At 40.4% G+C, this 20,982-nt stretch overlaps 1 protein-coding gene across 1 annotated transcript in view; it reads left to right on the forward strand.

Moving 5' to 3' along the window:
* The first annotated feature begins 78 nt into the window (after positions 1-78).
* The window catches only part of CARNMT1 (carnosine N-methyltransferase 1), a 31,515-nt gene continuing 10,611 nt past the window's right edge, over positions 79-20,982 (forward strand). The window contains exons 1-12 of the mRNA XM_080572975.1: positions 79-609; positions 2,209-2,265; positions 2,707-2,797; positions 3,402-3,450; positions 4,867-5,038; positions 5,117-5,188; positions 6,210-6,316; positions 7,322-7,411; positions 8,567-8,610; positions 10,308-11,272; positions 14,310-14,505; positions 15,519-15,682. Coding sequence (XP_080429101.1) covers positions 605-609; positions 2,209-2,265; positions 2,707-2,797; positions 3,402-3,450; positions 4,867-5,038; positions 5,117-5,188; positions 6,210-6,316; positions 7,322-7,411; positions 8,567-8,610; positions 10,308-11,272; positions 14,310-14,505; positions 15,519-15,682 — 2,012 coding nt within the window. The 5' untranslated portion in view covers positions 79-604. The remainder of the gene's footprint in view (positions 610-2,208; positions 2,266-2,706; positions 2,798-3,401; positions 3,451-4,866; positions 5,039-5,116; positions 5,189-6,209; positions 6,317-7,321; positions 7,412-8,566; positions 8,611-10,307; positions 11,273-14,309; positions 14,506-15,518; positions 15,683-20,982) is intronic.

Genomic DNA, 20,982 nt, shown 5'->3' on the forward strand with positions numbered 1-20,982 from the left:
CGGCCGCGTGGTGCCGTGCGCAGCCAACCCCTGCGCGCCGAGGCCCCGCCCGTCCTCGCTCTCCCCCCCCCTCGCCCCGGCGGCGGTTGGCGGCGGTCGGAGCGCGGGCGTGAGGTGCGGGGTGCCCCGTCCCCGGCGCGTGACGGGGGCTCGGTGCCCCGCGGGCCGGTTGCTGCCGTGCGGAAGCCCCGCGGGCGGGGCGGTTCGCGCTGGCCGCTCTGCCGGTGTCCGTAGGCGGCGGTTAACGTGTGGTGCTACGCCCGGGCGCCGGCGTGTGGTGAGCTGCGTGAGCCCTTCGGCAGCTCCGCGAAACGGGCGTGCGGGTTCGGTGCCCGGTCTGTGGTGGCCGAGGGGAAGCGCGGTGTGGCCGCTGGTTCCGGAGCGCCGTCACCGCGTGCCGTTAAAAACAGGGCGAGGGCAACGGCTTGGGGGAGCTGGAGTGAATCTGCGCTCTGCTTAAAGGTGCTGAGGCGAGGTGGGTAGGCTAGCGTAGGAGTTCCGCGTTGCAACACTGGAGACGAACGTGCCTTCGTAATTTGGGCTACACGTTATTCTGGGGGAGGAAGAGCTGACCATTTTTTTGTCATCATGGTGTTCCTTTCTCATGAGGTGGGATTAACTTTTGTGTAGACAGTGACGTAAATTTGGGTCCAAAGCTCGGCACCTGTGTCCAGATGTTAGTTTGTGGGTCAAAGGCTAATTCTCAACAGCACAAATCTTACTGATTTTCTTTAGTAGCATTGGGTTTTCATGGATCAAATTTTATCATATCCTGAGAACGGATAATCTGCTTACACTCTCTAAATAGATAGTCAATACCATAAACATATCATTGACCTTGAGAATTACTAGATTCTTAGAAAACCCTTGCACGCTGACTTGAAAAGCTTACCCAGTATGCAGCGTGATTGCAAAACTGTGTCTGTCATACTGGTGATGACTCTTGCACTAGTCAGTACATCCTCATTTTTTTTCTAACAGAGAGAACACACAAAGCAGCCATGCAAAGATCACAGTGCAGATCTGTGAAACAAATGCAAAAGGCTAAACTCTCAGATTCTGTGTATGTCTAAATCTTACTTTAACAGAAGTATTGTGTGGTTTTACTTTCATTTTGATGCCCTGTAATGGTCTTTTGTCTAGTATAGCACAGATAACTTGTTTGTCAGGGATGGTGTTACCTGCTCTGTCCTATCCGATTTTAAGAGTGACTGAGAGGACAGAGCAGGTGAAAAATGGGGTGATTGCGTGTGGTTAAGCACTTATTGATTTGTATGTGCTCTTGGAAAACAGTGTTTGACAAATGCTTGACAAAGTCTGTAGACTAGTGCTACTTCCAAGAGAAACACCTGTTCTGGAAGAAAGTTCTGGGTTAAGAGTTAGGGAAAGACAGGATTGTGTCTTTTGGCAGCTCTGACTCAGGAAGGTGTTCAGTCAGCCCTTGCTACCTGTCCTTCTGCAACACGATAGCTTTGCAGCTAATTGGATGGTAAACTAGAAGGAGTTCATTCAGCTGAAAACTAACATTCATCCTTTCCCTCCCCTTTTGCAGAACTGTTTTTCAGCTGGAGTAGTTTTCCACTGCAGTGCACCTTGGGCTCTGCAAACACCTGTTCCAGAAGAAAGGTTTTTGAAAAAGTTAGGGAAAGATAGAATTGTGTCTTTTGGCAGCTAACAGCTGACAGCCAGAGCCGTAGGATAGGTTTCTTGGCAGCAATAGGGGCGTAGGTGGACAAATGCGGCCTGTTTTGGAGTTTCAGTCTTTGATCTTGAATCCAGATTGTTCTGTGGTGGAGCAGATGAGGAAAACTTATGTGATCAGTGCTGTTAACTATGACGAGGGAGTGGTGAGTTCTTACACTGCCAAGACCAAGATTTGTAAGAGTCTTTGGACATATTCTGTTATGATCCTTAAAGAATTTTTGAAACATCTTTCTTTCCTCAGCACGTGTCACCAGGTTCTTTTCTAAGTTTTTTGTTTGTTTGTTTTGCCACCGCAGCATCCATTTATGTGGTCCTTTGGATAGAGTTAATGTTTGAGCTAGTGATTGTGCTTTTCTTCAAGGTACTTCTGTGGTAATCAATATTGGTAGAAATTAGTCTCTCAAAGTTCACCTCAAATTATTAAAATACTGCCAAAGGTAAAATGCACTGAAGTCTATGATACCTATAAATTAAGAGTTTTAACTGGGTTGCTATTTTTGACAGTGGAAAGGAAGAATTGATGAGAAAAGCTATGAAAATACTGGTTGTTGGCCTCGGAGGGTAAGTATTAGCGAATTAAATTTCCTGTACAGCTCAAGACTAGTCTTCCTTGCAGAATGAATTGCGGTATAATTTCTATTTCTGAATAGATAACTTGTGAAAATAGACTGCAAATATATCATATTATTGTATTTTTTATTGTGTATAACTCTTAAGAAATTTTTCCCGTCTCTGTTGGAGATCTCAGGTATCACCTCTCTCTAATTTCTTTGTTATCTTTGCTGGATTTACTGTCTGGATGGTAGCTGGATTTACTGTCTGGAAGCTGTTAGAACCTCATAGAAAATTTCAAGGGAATATTTAATGTGAATAAACTTTATGGGAGCGGGGGCAGTGTCGTTGTGGTTTACTCTATTTATATATGTATGTGTGTATAGGTGTGTATGTGTTTAAAAGACAGATTATATCTTGATGCAGTTTCTACTGTGTTTTCTAAATCAGAGTAACAAATGGAGGAAAAACAACACTGGCAGAAAAGCTTAAGGAGATGCTTCCCAACTGTGATATAATCTCTCAGGATGACTTCTTTAAGGTAACAGTATGGATGAAAAGACCTATTAGATAAAAGTGGGCTTGAGTAGATTTTAACATCATTTGTACTATTCCCAGTTCAGCTATCGATGGACTGTTAAAATTGACACTGCTTAAAATAATAACTGCAAGAAAGAGAAATAAAACCAGAACTGGGGTAACTGAACTTTCAGTGGCCAAAACCACTGAGTATACTTGGGAAAAAGAAATTGACTGTATTTTTGATCTCTTTCAAAGTAAGGAATGGGTGTACCTTGGATGCGTTTTTTGCAGATACTTTATGCTAATGGAGTTTATAACATTGTTGTATTTACCCTACATCCATGTGGTAATATGTAGTTAATTATTTCCCAAATCAAAAAAGAAAAAAATAAACATTTTGTATTAATATCAGAGTTGTTAAAGAGGTTGAACATGTTCTGATTTCTGAAGGGTAAAGTTCTATTGAACTTAAGAGCTATGTTTTGGAGAATCTGTTGTTCTAGATCAAATACAGTGTTTGTATGACATCAAAATCGTTGTATATGGCATTTTAATTTTGAACACAAATTTTATCAATTAGGATACAAAGCACCATTGAAAATACTGATTTTTCTTCTTTTCAGCCAGAGTCTGAAGTAGAAACAGATGAGCGTGGATTTAAGCTGTATGATGGTCAGTAACTTTGAAGCATTGTTTCTGAACATTTTACTGCAACTCCATTGTGCTGAGCTTCAACACTTTGTTCCCCTCCATCCTCTGAACCCATCCCTTCAGAGAAAGGCTGTAAATAAATGATTCTTTCAGAGTGATCCTTACCTCAGTTTCTCTCAGCTCACTGAGATAAGAATAGAAAACTAGATGAATTAGCAAATTGCTGAAGCTAGTGCTTGTCTTACCCTTTCCTCTTTTTAATTTTTTCTCAAGTTGCACCACCTGGTGCAGTAGCAAATGCTTCTGTTCAGTTGAAAGTCTCTTTACTTACAGCACTGGCATAAGCTAAGCCTCATCACTTTCTATGTAATGATGGATTTTTTTCACTGTGATCTCATTGGATATCTTCACCATTGAGTCTCTTGCATTGTTATATTCTAAAGAAGTTAAGCTTGGGTCTGATCTCATGTCAGATCTTACATTGAGACCAAATGTTTCCAACTTCATAGGTAATGCTGGCTCAGTGTGCCAATTCAGCTGTGTGAACTTCTAGATCCAGATCTACTTTATGCCAGTAATTTGGTTCAGGTCATATCTAGTTATGAACAGTTGATTATTAGCTACTCTATTTTGATACTCTATGATCACAAAATATATTGTTCTAAACATTGGCCAGAAACTTAATTTATGTCTGAAAACTGACTTTCATAGTTAATGCAGTCTCTGACCCATCTTCTAGGCTAAATGAAACTGGAATCTGAAACCGGAGGGATAAGTTGGACATTCTGGTTCATTCTGGGCTTAATGCTGCGCTTAAATATTCCTTTAAAATGTATTTGCTCTTACCTTATGCAAAGTCTGCCTTCTGTTCAGTACTTACCTGATATGTTCTTTCATCTCTACACAAAAACAGGTGCTACACTGTGCTGTTTTGCTTTGTATGCCATCCTCCTTTCAAACCAATCCATCCCTCCCAACCATCCAAATACGTGAAACCCAATGAAAACCCAAACCAAAAAAATATTTGAGCCCCCTCCCTTGGCCTATTTCAGTGACAGTTGACTGAAAGGTGGAGGTATTCGTTTTTTTTACAAGTTCTCTAGAATAAGAGAGCAGTCCCTGGAATTTCTTCCATGGAGAAAAAGGCTGTGAGGGAATTCACACACTTTTTGGTGTCACGGGATTCAGAGGGACCACACCAACCAGATATACTCCAATCCTAGGAAAAGCTTCTGTTTTAGGGTATCATCTGTTGCCAACACAGAACTGCCTACATGTGTGAGAGAGACTATGGAGGGGTAATACTGTTCCCTCTCATTTAGACTTATATGTAGATTATTTGTTTTTTACTGATTTAGGTTTATGGGCACTTGAGGGTTCTTTAAATTTTTTAATTCTTTGTTTTTAAGAGGTGCCTAACTTTTTCTTTTCATCTAGTACTTGATGCTCTCTATATGGATGAAATGGTGAAAAGTATTCACAATTGGATGAACAGCCGTACATGCTCAGCTGTTGTGACTGAAGAACCACAGAATACACGTGACAGTGTTAAAAATACAGAAGATGTTTATATTTTGATTGTTGAAGGCTTTCTGCTGTATAATTATGAGTAAGCAGTAGTATGTAAACTGGTATGTTAAGAACTGCCCTAAAAAGGAAGGGGGAACTAAATATATTTTTTTCTTAGGCCACTTAATGAACTCTGGAATAGAAGATATTTTTTGACGCTTCCTTATGAAGAGTGCAAAAGGAGAAGGAGGTAAGATTATTCAATTATTGCTCACAGAGGGTCATTGTATCCTCTAACCTGGAGTGGTTTGTTTTTACCAGCTTGTGCTTGCCAGATGTAAGCTTAACAGTTTGCAGATCACAGAGAACATGTTATCTGTTTTCTGTGATTCCCAGGCAAGATGCTGTGGGTATTTATCAAATATTAACAAATGTGGTCTTTTTTTGTTTGTTTGTTTGTATTTTAAAGCACTGAGATCACTGAGATATTAAAATGTTAAGTGTCTTACAAATTCCGAAAAGGAATTTGGCATCCAGATAAATTATTTAGATTACTGACTGCATATTGGAGTTAAAATTTCTCTTAAAATGAGAAAAAAAAAATAATAAAGTAGTCTTATCCTTGGGTGAAAATAGCTACATGATTAATGTTAAAGTAACAATATTTATGCATGGTTTTATTGTATAATTCATTTAAAAGTATATGATGTATTAGTTACACTGTGTATTTGATTTAGGTTATTGAGCCAGTGTCTGACTTGGCTCCAGATTTGCAGTGCTATTGTGTGCTTGGAGCAATACATGTGCATGAAGTCTGAAACTGCTGTCTGAGTAAAGCAATCCTGCGTTCAGCTGACTTTAGTTGACTCCACTTTAGGTTCTTGACTAAACTTGCCTTTAAAGGAGTTAGTGTCCGATTTTTTAGCCATTTAAAACTTGAAAGTCTATATACCCAAAAAAAAAGGGAAAAAAAAAAGTAATTTATTTTGGTAACATTTTCAATGCAGCTTAATTTATATATAATGTCTTCTTCAATTAAAACTCCTTTTCTGTTTAGATAGTATAATTTGATTGGCAGAAATAAGTAAGTTAGCAAGAGTTCTTATCACAGATTATATTATTACAACAAAAAACCCTCCTTTGCTCCAGCAGTTATGCAACCTCCTTGCCTATATGTATTTTGGATACATGCTCTTATTAAACCAGCTAACATTGGGTGTTGTGTGGGAAATGCAAAACTTGCATGGGAATGCAAATATATTTCTGTGTAGCACCAGAGTCTATCAGCCAGCAGATACACCGGGGTACTTTGATGGACACGTGTGGCCTATGTATCTGAAATACAAAAATGAATTGGAAGAACACGCAAGTAACATTGGTATGGTATCCTTAATTTTAAACTTATAAAATTATAAAGTGTGGCGCTTGTCTGTTTTGTTTGTTTGTTTTGTTTTGTTTGCTTGTGTGTTTTTTATAAGAGACAACATTTTCTTCAAATATTAGTGTGGCACTTGTACACAGTAGGTTTTGCCCTTTCTGTTGGTTTATATTTTAAGTCTTTACAGTTTTGTTTTATTATTTTTAATTATTTTTAAATAATGAAAATTATGAGGTTAAAAAGTAGAAATTTTTTGATCATCAATTAAGTCCATTTAACAAGCTAGTTTGCATGTTCATGCGTGCATAAACGTCTGTGGCTAAACAGGAAACTTCTGAGACAATAGCTGATGCCCTGGCTGAATTCTTCAAAATTAAAATCCTGGCTGAAGTCCCATTAAAAGATACAGGCTACTTCACAGATGCTTTTGTACATACCACAGTCACTAGCTTTGCATGGGGAATGTCAAAGCCTAGCTTGCTGGTATGGTGGTACTGTGAGTTTGTGTGACACTGACACTTCTACAGCTCTTGGGAGTGCCTGCTTCTGGAGTGGGTCACAGAGGAAAGAAACATCAGGTGGCTTTTCATGAGCATGCAGACTAGGGCACTGCTGTTTACTGTGCAGTGAGGGGGAGAACTACAATGCTCTTTCTTGACTTCCGCAAACCCTGACGTTGAGGAAGAATCTGAGATCTTGCCTTGCATAGGAACCTCTCTGCTGAATTATTCGATTGCTATACTGTCCTAATGTTATTACTGCTACTCTTTTGGAGATTTTTTTACCATAAATATTTGTAAACTAATTCCTAACTATGATACTTTTCCGTTATGTTATTTTTTAACATTCATATTCAATTTGGGAAAGAAAGAAAGGGAGGAACGGCTCTTGCTTCCTATTTTTTTCATCTCTTCTGATTGCATTCATAGGAATACTGAAAATGTTACCAACTGCTACTGTAGATAACTGGCACAGAACTCATGAAAACTTTTTCTTTCTTCTTAGTTTATTTGGATGGAACTAAACCCCAAGAAGAGCTTTTATCCTGTGTGTATAGTGATATAATACAGGAGTTAAAAAAGCTGAGGGAAGGAAGTAAGTGATTTTATTGGAAATTGGATATGCTTATAGAATTCCAAGTTAACAAGAAGCTTATTACTTTGTATGGAAACACTGCAAGGATTGTACAGATCTATATCTGACTATATTTTCATAACGCAAGGTGCTGCATCTGGGTCGGGGCAATCCTGGACATGAGTACAGACTGGAGGAAGAGCAGCCCTGCAGAGAAGGACTTAGGGGTTTTTGTGGGCGAAAAGCTCAACATGAGGCAGTAGTGTGCACTTGCAGCCCAGAAAGCCAGCCAAATCCTGGGATGCATCAAAAGTGGCCAGCAGGTGGAGGGAGGTGATTGTGCCCCTCTGCTCTGCCCTTGTGAGGCCCCACCTGGAGTGCTGCATCCAGGGCTGGGGCCCCCAGCACAAGAAGGATGTGGGGCTGTTAGAGCGGGTCCAGAGGAGGGCCATGAAGTTGATCAGAGGGCTGGAGCACCTCTCCTATGAAGAAAGGCTGAGAGAGCTGAGAGAGCTGGGGATGTTCAGCCTGGAAAAGAGAAGGCTCCAGGGAGACCTCACTGAGGCCTTTTAGTACTTAAATGGGGCTTATAAAAAAGATGGAGAGAGACTTTTACATGGGCAAGGTAGTGATGGGACAAGGGGGATTCGTTTTAAACTAAAAGAGGAGAAATTTAGATTAGAGATTAGATGTTAGGAGGAAATTCTTCACTCAGAGGGTGGTGAGGCACTGGCACAGGTTACCCAGAGAAGCTGTGGATGCCCCATCCCTGGAGGTGTTCGAGGCCTGGCTGGATGGGGCTTTGGGCAGCCTGCTCTGGTGGGTGGCATCCGTGTCGACACGAGGGTTAGAACTAGATGATCTTTAAGGTCCCTTCCAGCCCAAACCATTCTAGGATTATGTGATACATATACATGTGTTCCTATGTCTTTATGTATATTTGCCTGTTACTCTGCGTCATAATGAGGTATAGCTTTAAGCGCATTGTTGGGTTCTCTTGAATAATAGGTGAACCCACTGCTATCTGCTGATAGAGTAAAAAAAAAAAAAAAGGTGAGGCAAAACATCAGTGTAAGCAGACACGTTGTGGTAGTGGTAGGTTCGAATATACAGTGATGTCACATGCAAACAGAGAAATGACACCGCAAGTTAAACGTGTACTTATTTTTGTTTCAGATCAGCAAGTCTCATGGCATGATAATGTAGAAGGCCTGGGTTCTGTCTGATACTGATTTAAAACCCCAGGAATGTTGCTTGGCAAGCCAACCAACTGAGCAGATGTCCACACTTAAAGCCCATAACGATAGTTCATGCAACGCAAGTGGATTTGTAGCAAGTATTAGCTCTGTAAGCCTCAGATACTGAGTTAACTATCAACAGTGCATTATTCCTTAGGATTCCTTTCATCAGTCATGCCTTGGCTGATCTTTATATGTGATTGAATTTGTGTATTTTAAATAATATAAACACTTTTGTATACAGAACTAAACTATAATGATGCAGTTCTGTTGGATTAGTAAGATGATCTGAAAATGGATGAATGCAATTTGAAATGTTCGTATAGTACTTGGGAATGATGATTAAATATTAGAGGTAATCACTGATAAACGTGGTTAGAGGAACTAGCTGTAAGCTGTGGCAATGCTAACTTTAAGATTGTGTAAGCTGTTACTCTGCTCATTCAGTAACCGAATCTGTTACTGAATGCATTGTAACTGAGCTTAGATTTGCTCAATACCCGTGTGGTGTTTCTCAGGTAATTTCTATGTTACGTGTTTGGACCAGTTGAGAATGTATTATTTTAAAAAGAAAGATTGTTAGGAAAATGTGGGGGACTAACATCTCAGAATAGATACGCATCACTAACAAGTTAAATTACTTATATCATAGAAAGATCATGGATTAGAATGGTGAAAAGTACAAGATAATAAATCCATGCTTCGGGGAGGAGGAAGTAAGAAATATTTCTTACTAATATTCAGAACTCAGGATGAAGTTATGTATGTAATTATATATTATGTATACAATGAAAGCGTTCAGAAAGCAGGCATACTAAATGTATGTTAAAATTTTGTTACAGAATCTGTATATATATATCAAGATAAACTAGGAAACTAGCAGGTTTAATTGTCTTCAGTTGCTGGATAAGTAACGTATTAACCCGTACTTTTTGTATATGATCTCTTAAATTTTATTTAAGAACAAATAAAAACTAAAATTAAAAAAAAGCCTTTATTATTAAAAAATAATTTATTTTTAATTAAAAATAAAAAAGCCAGAATAAAAATCCAGCTGCAGAAGTGAAAAGCAAAGAATGGACTGTATTACTTACACTTCAACTGAACTGATCATGGTGATTGAAATATATTGCTTTATTAATAGTCCCAAAACCGTAAATAAGAAAAAGGCCTTAAACAGATCAGAGCAGTTAAATCTGTGTTCAAGATGAAGTACTTCTAAATGCTGTTTTGTATTGTTATTTTGCAATAAAAAAACCTTCAGATTATTTTTGCTCAAATGCATTGATGTTGTTGAACTTCCTATCCTTGCATGGAACTTACAGGCTTGTGGTCTCCCTTTGATAAACTTGTGAAGTATTTTCTTACGTGGAGAAATGCACAAGTGCAATTTTAGATGATATATTGACTGCAGAGTGTTTTGGGCTTACACAGCAAGGTTTGCGGGGGGGGGGGGGGGAGGCGGGGGGCTGCACAGGCGGCCTCTGTGAGCAGAGCCCAGCATCCGCCCCATGTCTGTTCAGAGCCGGCTGCAAAAGGGACCCGCTGCTGACCAAAGCCAAGCCAGTGAGCGGTTCTTTTTGGGCCTCTGGTAGAGCAGATTTAAGACGGGGAAAAAAAAAAAAAAACCCTGCTGTGCAACAGCAGATGGGAGAGAGGAGTGAGAAGCAGCCGTGCAGCCCCCAAGCTCAGTGCAGCAGGAGGGCAGGAGGTGCTCCAGGCACGCAGCAGCAGTTCCCCTGCGGGCTGTGCAGAGGCCCCTGGTGGAGCAGGCTGTCCCCCTGCAGCCCACGGGTCCCACACGGAGCAGATCTCCACGCTGCAGCCCGGGGAGGAGCCCCCGGTGGAGCAGGTGGAGGTGGCCTGGAGGAGGCTGCGGCCCATGGAGAGCCCCCGCAGGAGCAGGCCCCGGGCCGGAGCTGCAGCCCGTGGAGAGGAGCCCACGCAGGAGCAGGGGTCTGGGGGGAGCTGCCGCCCACCCGTGGGGGACCCGTGCTGGAGCAGTTTGCTCCTGGGGGATGGATGGACCCCGTGGTACGGAGCCGTGCGGGAGCAGTGCCTCAAGAGCACGGGGTGTCCTCCCGCAGGCAAACGCCGGGCCCCTCCCTGTAGTGCTGGGCGGCACCGCCCGCCGGCAGCACCACGCCTGCGCCAGCCGCGCCCCTCCTCTCCCCTCCCGTCACGGCGCCGCGCCCGCTCTCGCGATACTCCCCCTGGGCCGGCGCTCGGCGCGGGGCCGCCCCTCGCCGGAAGCGAGCGCCCGTGCGCGACCGTTGCGGGCGGCCGGCGGGGGGGGGATGTCGGCCGCGTGCGCCGTGTCCCGCAAAGCGCAGCCGGCGCTGCCGCCGCCGCCGCCGCCGCCCCGGGGCGAGAGGGACCCGCCCGCCAAGGCCATGCGCAGGGGGCTGCGGCGGGGCCACGAGGAGGAGCGCGAGCAGCTGCCGTGGCCGGCGGAGGGCGCGGGCGGCGGGGGCGGCGAGCGGCAGGCCGAGCGGGCGGCCGAGCGCGGCGACGAGCGGCGGCGGCGGCAGCCGCACGAGCCCAGGGCGCTGGCGGCGGCGGCCCGGGCGGAGGAGGAGGCGGAGGAGGAGCGCATGGAGCGGGAGCACTTCCGCAGGATCATCAACGCCTTCCGATACTACGGGTAACCGGCACCGCGGGGGTGCTGCGGGCGGACCCCCCACCCCACCGACCGGCCCGGCCCTCGCGTCCGTGGGTGCGCGCAGAGCCGTCCCGGGGGCTTTGTCGGCGACGGGGCTTAACGCTTAAACAAACACAGGGCAAAACGCCTGGAGCGAGGGTGCGGAAGGTCGCCTCGCCTCAGATAAAACGCCGAAACGCTTTGTGAAGTGTTCGGAAGGGCCCTGCCCTCAAAGAGGCGAAAGGGGTGCTTTCCTCACTGGAGAAATTTCCGAAAGATGTGTTAATTCGTACGGCAGATGAGCCCTCGTAATAGGGCTAGTGGATGCCATTTTCTAATAAGCTTAGCTCTCTAAACGTTTGATCAGTCAAAAAAAGAAAAAAAGGTTCATTGGGTCTTTAGGAATGAGATAAGAGTCAGAAATAACCAACTTCAGTGAAGGGGTAACAACTCGTTCCAATGACAGAAAAGGGGTGGGACTGGCTGGAAAAGTCCACTCGTCTTTAGTATTTTGGTAAACCCTTTTATGTTACTTTAGGCTTTAGAAGTAGATTTAGGACGTGGCTATGCTGCATAGTGTATACTCCTGCTGACAGACCCTGTCACCTGAGTCATTATTATGCACTGAACTGCTTTTTGTCGATGTCAGACAAGCATATCCAGAACTTTTAAGTGACAGGTTTTTCGGGTACGTGACATTTTAAGTATTTTTTTTGCTTATTATTTCTGTATCATGGATTTTTGTGTTTTCCAGGATTTATGTTTGAGCAGGAGGTTGGACTGGATGACACCTTGGATTTTTCCTCTGTACAGAATTCTCTAATAACAGAGAGCTGTCATTACTGATGTCAGTGATGTAACTGTATCTTCTGGCCTCAGAAAGCAAGAACGTCCCTGTCAACCTCATGCTCAAGTTATGATTCTGGGTTGCTTTTGAATCCTTCAACTTCAGTAGGAAACTGTAATGAAAGGATATGACTCAAATTCTACTGTAGGAATTGAATAAATTCTGCTTCAGAGAAATAAATCTGACTTTAAGTGGAATTACGTATATTGGTAGTTAAAAATTATTTGTGTGGAAGCACCCGTATGAACAAGGCAACAACACGTTTTCAGTTCAGTCCAGATTAAGGTCAGCAGACATACGGACCTAAATTAATCCCTTGTAGTTCTTCTGATTTCAGTGAATTATTCATTCTGCTAACAGGTGTCAACTCATCATTAAAAGGATGGAGGATGATTCGAAGGACATTACTGACAAAGCATCCAACAGATGTTGATAATGAGACATTGTGTTTTATGTAGAGGATCGGTTTATTTTTCTTACTGATCTTTTCTACTTTATTTTTAAGTGTCACTTAAACCCTGTGTATATATTAAAATGAACACTTTCAGTAGTATGAATGTAATGTTGGAAACGTTAACTGGTCAAATTTCCAGTCCGAGGTTGCAACTAAAATCATAGCAGCTACACCTGTTGTGGGCAGCTGAGCCCCACACAGGGGCTTGCTCACTCTCCCACAGCGTAATGGGGAAGAGAGAGGAAGGGGTAAAAGAGAGAAAACTCATGGGTTGAGATGCAGACAGTTAATAGGTAAAGCAAAAGCTGTGTAACCATGCAAAGCAAAATAAACAATGCATTCATGACTTCGCATGACCAGAGAGATGTTTACCCATTTCCAGGAAAGCGGAGCTTTGTCACGTGTAATAGCTACTGGGGAAGGCAGGTGCTATAACTGTGAATACCTCCCTTTCCTCCTCCTTTTACCCAACTTTCATTGCTGACCATAGCATCGTATGGTAGGGGATATCCCTTTGGCCAGTCTGGGCCAGCTGTCCTGGTCGTGTACCCTCTAGCCTCCTCGCTGGTGAGGCAGTATGAGAAAGAAAGCCATGATGCAATAAAGCAACAGCTAAAATATCTGTGTGTTATCAACACTGTTTTGGTGACAAATCCAAGATACAGCACTATATGAGCTGCTGTAGGGAAAATTAACCCAGTCAAAAGCAATTCGGTACCTTGCTGTCTCTGATTGCTAGTTCTCAACTCTACAGCAGTACGATGACACGAAAGTTTGAGAAACTGCAAGGTGGCTTAACTCAATAAAATGATTTGCTCCTGCCAAAAGGGGCGATCTCCCTTGACCTGGCATCACAGCCTCTCCCTCCCAGAGTTGCTATGACCCTGTGCTTAGCCAGCTTGACTTACTAAACTGTCAGAAATAAAATAGAGCTATCTTATAGAGCTCTCTTCACAGTTAGCAAGTCAAACCAGCTTTATGGCAGGCCTGATGAGTGCCAGAACTGTCACATGGTGTTAAACTTAAATTGTTCAGGTGAGGAGAAGGAAGAAAAAGGAAAGGGAAGAAAAAAATAATAATAGTAAATCCTCTTTCTCTTGGCAGCAGCTTAACCTTTTTTTGTGAAATTGTTACTTTGGGAAAAGGAAGAGTTATGTTTAGCTCATATTAGTTACATCAAATTCACAGTACTCATACTTGTGGGAATATGTTGTTAAGGTAGTTTAGTATCTTAGCTGGCGTACCAGAACTGCATCGATGTCTAGCCTTCACTTTTTTGGCTCCTTCAGAAGCAATTGATTTTGAGGATACCTATTCCTACTCTGTAACCAGCTCTTTTTATTCCAAAGGTTACCACATAATTCAGCTGCTTCAATCAATTTAAATTGGATTTAGGAAACATTATGGCTATTTTTGGTTGTTCATTAACTTTTGTTAATCCATATATTAAGGTAGTGATCACCTGTGCTAGCAAGGGTGATGGGATGGTAAGAATAAAATAATAGTCATCCTAAACTGTAAGAGGTTAAAATGATAATGATGTAGAACTAGTGCTTAAAACAAACATTTTGCCTAAAAATTTCCTGAAAACTTGTTCTCTAGTAAGCAGTTCATTGTCTGAAAATTTTCTAAGTTTAAATAAATTGATAACTCTAACCGGTGTAGCTTAGAATGAATTACGTGCTTTTGTGCATTTATTTCTGATGATTTCTAAAGACCTTAAACTTTTTGCTTTTTAGAACGAATATGCATGAACGAGTGAACAGAACAGAGAGGCAGTTTAAATCTCTCCCAGCTAACCAACAGTGTCTTCTTCCTCAATTCCTTCCTCACCTTGACAAGATTCGGAAGTGCATCGATCATAATCAAGAAATACTACATACCATTGTGAATGACTGCGTTCATATGTTTGAAAACAAAGAATATGGAGAAGACGTATGTTAAAATGGACTTTTTCATACTACAAAATTAAATTCTGTACGCCTTGGGATTTTCTACATTTGTTTATCATGCCTTTAGATCTCCAGCTTTCTTAACTTTTGCCCTCTTTGCTTTCTCCTCTATGAATTCCTGATTGCTTACATTTTCTTACTCTTATCCTAAACATCTTGCAGAGCTGATGTTAAGAAAACAATGTTGTTAGTATTTGTAGTTCCTCTTACAAAAACTAATTGTGAATCTGGCAAATGACAGTAATCACTGATTTTTATTTTTTTTTTAAGAAAAACAAAACAAACCCTTTTTTTGCTCCAGGGTTCTAGCTCTACCCTAGTTACATTTTAAAGTTAATATTTCAGTTAACTATGTACAGCATAAATGGCATTCTCTGTTTTTCTGTAGGTTCTTTTATGTTATGGTATCCTAAATCAGTTATAGTTTTAGTTAGGCCAAATATTCTGAATGTTATCACCTGTAAAACTTTTTCGCTATTTATCTGCTTTTTCAGTGTGGCATCTATGTCAAAAAAAAAATTGCATTCAGGGTTAAAGGAGTGGCAGAGATGGAAACTGAAGTCCTTTTTGGTATCTACAGGCAAGGTACAGTAATGGGCAGCTCTAGTCTGAGCTTCTCAGTGCTGCCTCATTAGTACCTAAAGAGATCATCATCTCAGGATAAGCAGTTCAGCCTCTGCGCTGGCTAAACCCTGGTCCTTTCATGAATAAGGACTACGAGCTGTGCTCTGCTATGCCATACTATTTATTGCTTTTGTGATGTGGAAGAACCTACTCTCTTGGGTGCCTCACTGAGACCACCAAACTCAATTCATTTAGTGTTCTAGTCTGGATGTAAGCACTGGTCTCAGAAGTGAAAGACTTCTTTGTCAGCTAAAACTCTCAACAGCCGTTACAGCATGACATTTGTCTGTTTATGATTTACTTTATATTCTTCAAGGCTAAGGATATTTGATGCATTTTTCCATTAACTTTTTTTCCCCCCACTTTAATCAGGGAAGAGGGAAGATTACACCAGCTTCAACGTTTGACATGGATAAATTGAAATCCACCTTGAAACAATTTGTGAGAGACTGGAGCGAAGAGGGAAAGCCTGAGAGAGATTCCTGCTACCAGCCAATCATTAGTGAAATTGTAAAGAACTTTCCGAAAGAAAGATGGTAATAGTGTTTAAGATTTTTTTTTTTTTTTTTTAATGTGGCACTGTTGCACAAATCTAATAAAGTTTTTATGCAGTAATGAAAAGTTTGAATTTAAAGGTATAGAAATTGCTGTGAATGTGGAATTTACTGTTTAATCAAGAGAGTTTGTTCTTAATAGAACATATTGAAAAGAGCAAGATCTTAAACTTCACAAATAGTAAGCCAGGATTTTTTTTTTCCTGTAGCTTGATACAACTGATTGTATTCTGTTCACTTTTTTTCAAGTAATAGACTTTAGAAGGTCATGAAGTTAATTCAGTTGTGCTCAGTGAGGTCGTGTTTGCAGGTTAGTAGATTCTCAGTGTGCATGCTGCAGATCACAGAATCATAGAATCATAGAATATCCTGAGTTGGAAGGGACCCATAAGGATCATCAAGTCCAACTCCTGGCTCCACAGAGGTCTACCCAAAATTTCAGACCATGTGACTAAGGGCACAGTCCAAAAGCTGCTTAAATTCAGACAGGCTTGATAAAGGGAAAGACACTTGTGACAGCAGCAAGTATGAGAATTGCACTTTGTCCTGGACGATGAAAGGAGGGAAGAAGTCTTGTAACCTCCTATATAGTTTTGTTACAGTTATGTATTTCTAGCATTAGTTTCAAACAGAAGTTACAAGTTTTATAAAAACTGCTGCACTTGTGTGGGCACCTTTGTAACTGTGTTGGCATGTTTAAAAAAAAAAAACAGAAAGCAATGCACACTGCCTAAATAGTAATGTGTGGTTTCTTTTACATAAATTTAAGTAGAAGTGTGCTGGTGGAAGCTAGGAAGAAACAGCTGCTGTAAGAATTGCGTAGTTAATGATTCTGCCATTTAGCCAGAAAGTACGTTTCAGTTTAAACTTGTAATGGTAAAATTTGTTAACTTTGTATTTATAAAATATAATAGGCCAGAACTAAGCTTTTGATTTAGCTGGCTGTTAATTGTGGATGTTCTTTCTCAGTGGTTACTAATAATGCACTTGTACCAAGTTACGTACTTTACACTAGCTATCGTTTAGTTTTCACTTAGTGATAGCAGAACATGGAGTGGAATCTGGTAGGATCAAATGGCAACACCAGGCAGATTGCTTGGTTTCTCTTTTGCTTTTGGATAACTTATCTCAAGGTGGATGTATCATTTCAGATATTTCATGTGAACTTCCTGTAATTGTGTTGGCACTTGGTAATGAAAGAAGATTTGCCTGGATGTATCTTGCAGTGAAAAAGATGGAGAACAAATACTTTAGAGAGACTGTCCCTACAGTCAATCTCTTATTTTTTTAATGGCTTCATTGGACTTGTATTTTCTGCTTCTGGTCAACATCATTTGTATTGGTTCCTTATGCTAGAGTTATACAAAAAGGGAATATAAATTTTTGAAACTGTCCAAATATAATTTGCTCCATGCAAGTAGGTGTTGTGTAGTTGCTATTCTCTGCAAGTCTCACCTGCTTCAGTTCTGTTGATAGGCAATGGAAGTGGTAAGGTGCTTTATATGCATGCTCTTCTGGGACGTGGAAGAGATGCAAGCAGTGGTTGAAAGCAGCTGTGAATTTGAACACTCTTTTGAGTAGGAATTACTGTTATCTTTTGTTTCAGTCCAGTCTTCTGACAAGACTGTCATCTAAAACTAAAATCAGAAGGTAAAAGCTGTTTCTGCCTTTTGTTCCTCTTCAGAAGTAATTCCTTCTTTCTGCTTAGTACAGAAAATGTTACTAGCATCAACAAGGCAGTTCTAAGTGAAGTTCCATTAGATAAAACTCTTCCTGAAGAAGCAGTAGATTTCCTGCATTAATTACGTTGGAATTTCATCGTACGTTTCAGCTCGCAGAATTATCTGCCTTTTAATGAACCCATCTGAATTTCTTAGACTTGAATGAACTATGATCACTGTTTTCTGTAGGAGAAAATAGTAAAACATTTTTATTTCTTGATGGAATGTGATTGTTAAAGTGTTTTTATGGGGAAACATAAAGTTGAAAATCTAAGTAAGCATCCTCCTTTTTGGCATCGCCTTTTTTTTTTTCTGCTGTTAACATTTCTACGTATCTGAAAGGACATTATGATCCAATTTCTTGTCAGAAAGGAACCAAAGAAATGGTTAACCTTTAAATTAGTAGATAAATTTCCATGGCTTAGGTATTTTCTCCAAGCTTCTATTCATTAACTTGGCCTCTGAAACCAGCTGTAACTTGAAATTTAAATGTATTTTCTAGTTCAGCAATTTACTTTATTTTCAAGATACTGTCAGGACAGCTCAGAAGTGTGGCCAGGGTTTAGTTTCCTGTTAATTTGGGGAAATTAATTTAATTTTAATTCTTAGTCCTAAGGGCTTTTTGCATGCACTCTGAAACAATTTAGTGACTTTAAAGCTACTGCTTTATACAATTTTATTTAACATAAAATACATCTGTCCACCTAGGGTTTTTAATCCAGATCTGTGATTTAGCTGAAACTTTGCTTTAAACATTGGATTTAAGAGCAAGTGTTATCTTCAGTGTTACTCCAGTCCACTGATGCATGTAAATCCACTGAAGTCTGTGGAAGTGTGTAAGTCTAAACTAACAACTTTGAAGAAGAGTTGCTTTTCAAGTGATTTTACTTTTTAGCAAACTTCATTATTCAGTATGTTATCTGAAAAGGAGTTGTATTTAAAAAAAACACTCTGAAATTAGACTACAGTAAAAGAATGAAAAATACTGAGAACAGGATGTGTTCACTGTCTAAATTTACAAATATTGCAGATAAGACACCAGTGAAGAATAAGTCTGAATCCCACAGTGTGATTCTTTGCCAATGTTTCCATCGACCTTGTCTCTACAGGCTGTATATTTCTGATCCCTTCTTATCATTAGATAACATTCAATTTCAGTGTTTCTTATGAAAAAGGTTTGTGTTTGCACATGCTAATTTTTTTTGTTGCTTAACCTCAGTTTACTGCTTCAACACCACCTTTTTGTTTTGTTAAAGTGCAATTGACCTCTTTTTAACATATATAGTTTTCCCCTTAAAAATGATACCAAGTTTAAATCTTCATTAATAGCATTGAACTTTTAAAAACTGATGATATATCACACTGCAAAATGCAGTACAATAATCACATGAGAGATTGTAGTTGTTTCCGGTATTTGTCCTCTATCTGAGAGGTTGCTGCAGGATCAATAGTTGATCCAAGCAGTCCAATGTTAGAGCTCTTCCTCATCTGTCAGCCCCTCATTCCAGTAGGTTAGCAGTAGTTCTCTCTTAGTACCCCACAGGTTTTTAAGCGTGTTAGGTACCCATTTTATGTTTCTGACCAATACCACACTTGTGTCTTAGAAAGCCTGCTACTGCTTGCTAGTTCAAGGCTAGTTTGACTGTGGATCACTGTTGGTTGTTACTGTCAGTTGTCACAGTCTGGGGTTATGTCTTTTTATGATCTTTGCTGTTGCTGCAATTGCATATCTACCATAGGACGACAGGTTTTTCTTGCTTTTTTAGTCGTCTTACGACTATTCAGCCGTTAAGGAAATTGTTTCCATGCAGTTAAATATTTAGTTTTAATGGTTTAAAAATAGTATGGGGCATTGGAGTGTTCCTACTACCACTGGAAGTAATTCCATTTAAATCTTGCTAAACAAAAGGTATTTGAGCACTTTTTTTTATATCAGAACACTATCGAAGCTCACTATTCTTTAAACATGAGTTTGACGTATACCTAATTTACTGGATGATAGATCAAAAAAATGTTCTTGAACTGTTTTGGAATACTAATGTCAATGCTCTTGGACTCAGATTTTATGTTTATTTTTTTGTGTTCTGTGTACTGAAATGAGGTTGGTGGCCAGCATCAGTCACTAGCAATTGATGCAAAGACTACAGGTAGAAATTAAATTAGACTTCACTCCCTTAATAAAAGTGCAAAGGAAAGTGCAATTAAAATCAACTATTTTCTAGAGAAGGAATTTGGGAAACTAGTTCAGAAATGCAAAAACTTTATATTATTTAAAAAAGGAAAAAAGGTACAGGTAAATTGCTTGGAATTAAAAATCAGCTTACTTGTCTGTTTGGGGCAATATCTTTGGATGAATATTTTTTTTTTGGATGAATAAATAAATGTTGAATTGTAAGTTGTAATTACGCCTGTACAACACTTTTCATTAGGTTGTTTTAAGAAAAAATGCCTTTTTTGATTAATGGAATATATTCTCGGAAGTGGCATAAGACTTCATAGCTAGCTTATGGTTAGCTTTAGGTTTTTCACCTAGGAGAGAGGTAAGGAGAATTGTTACTTCACAGAAGTACTCTAAAATAATAGCAAAGTCTTGGCTTCCTGTTTCTCGATAATTAGAAAACAAAATATCTGTATGTATACTGGAATGAAAATCAGGAATGAAAGGATATGTGATTTTTCAGTTTGGAAGGATTCACTGGTTACATGATTAAGCTGTACACCAAAAGGCACTGTTAAAACTGCTTTGTTAGTTTGTGCGGCCTTTAGACAAGGATAGTACTTTCTCCTGTGTTAGGGTCATCACATTCATGTACTGCTTTTTAGAATTTACTTACCTCCCAGACTCATCTTCATGATTACGCAGCATACAAGGTCTTTTGAACCCTTTCTGGCATCCTGAATTTTTAAATAGTAAGAGGCTTTGTATTTTGCTTTCTTCATCGTATTCTTTGAAATGTTTATTGTGGCTTCCTTCACATAGTTGCATATATACGTACATGTATGTTTGTCTTTGAAGGTAACATGCAAAAGAGAAGGTGAACTAGCGTTTTTGGTGTATGAAATTAAAAACTCTTTTTTCAGGACTGAAACTGGAAAATGATTTTTAGATGGCGTACCTTTTCAGCTTTGTGTGAGAGTGTTTTTGCTTCAGTAGTGCAGGTTTGATTGCGTTGTGATGCAAATATACCAATTAGAATATGTGTGTACTGCATTTCTGCCTGGAGGAGGAAAAGGTTTTAGATTCTTAGTTCTTCTATTTATTAGCTATTGGACTTGGAAGATGGGTGTGGGTTTTCTAAATCTCTTGGTAACCATAAGTGCTGGACATCTTCCAGTATTCTTCAGATGATGTCTAGTTACAGGAAATGAAGAGGTAGAGAGCTGTGTTGTACTTTGGTTTAGGAAATCCTCTGTCACTGGATTGGAGTTGGTGAACAGCATTCACCAGTTAGTGAACTGTATTGACTGGAGTGGAGTTGGTGAAGGGCACATTTAACACCCTTAGTTGCTGAGAAGGTAGCTACTTGTAAGTTTGCAGTCTGATTTGCTCATCAGATCATG

The sequence above is a fragment of the Anser brachyrhynchus genome, assembly GCF_964034855.1.
Source record: "Anser brachyrhynchus genome assembly, chromosome: Z".
Taxonomy (NCBI): Eukaryota; Metazoa; Chordata; class Aves; order Anseriformes; family Anatidae; genus Anser; species Anser brachyrhynchus.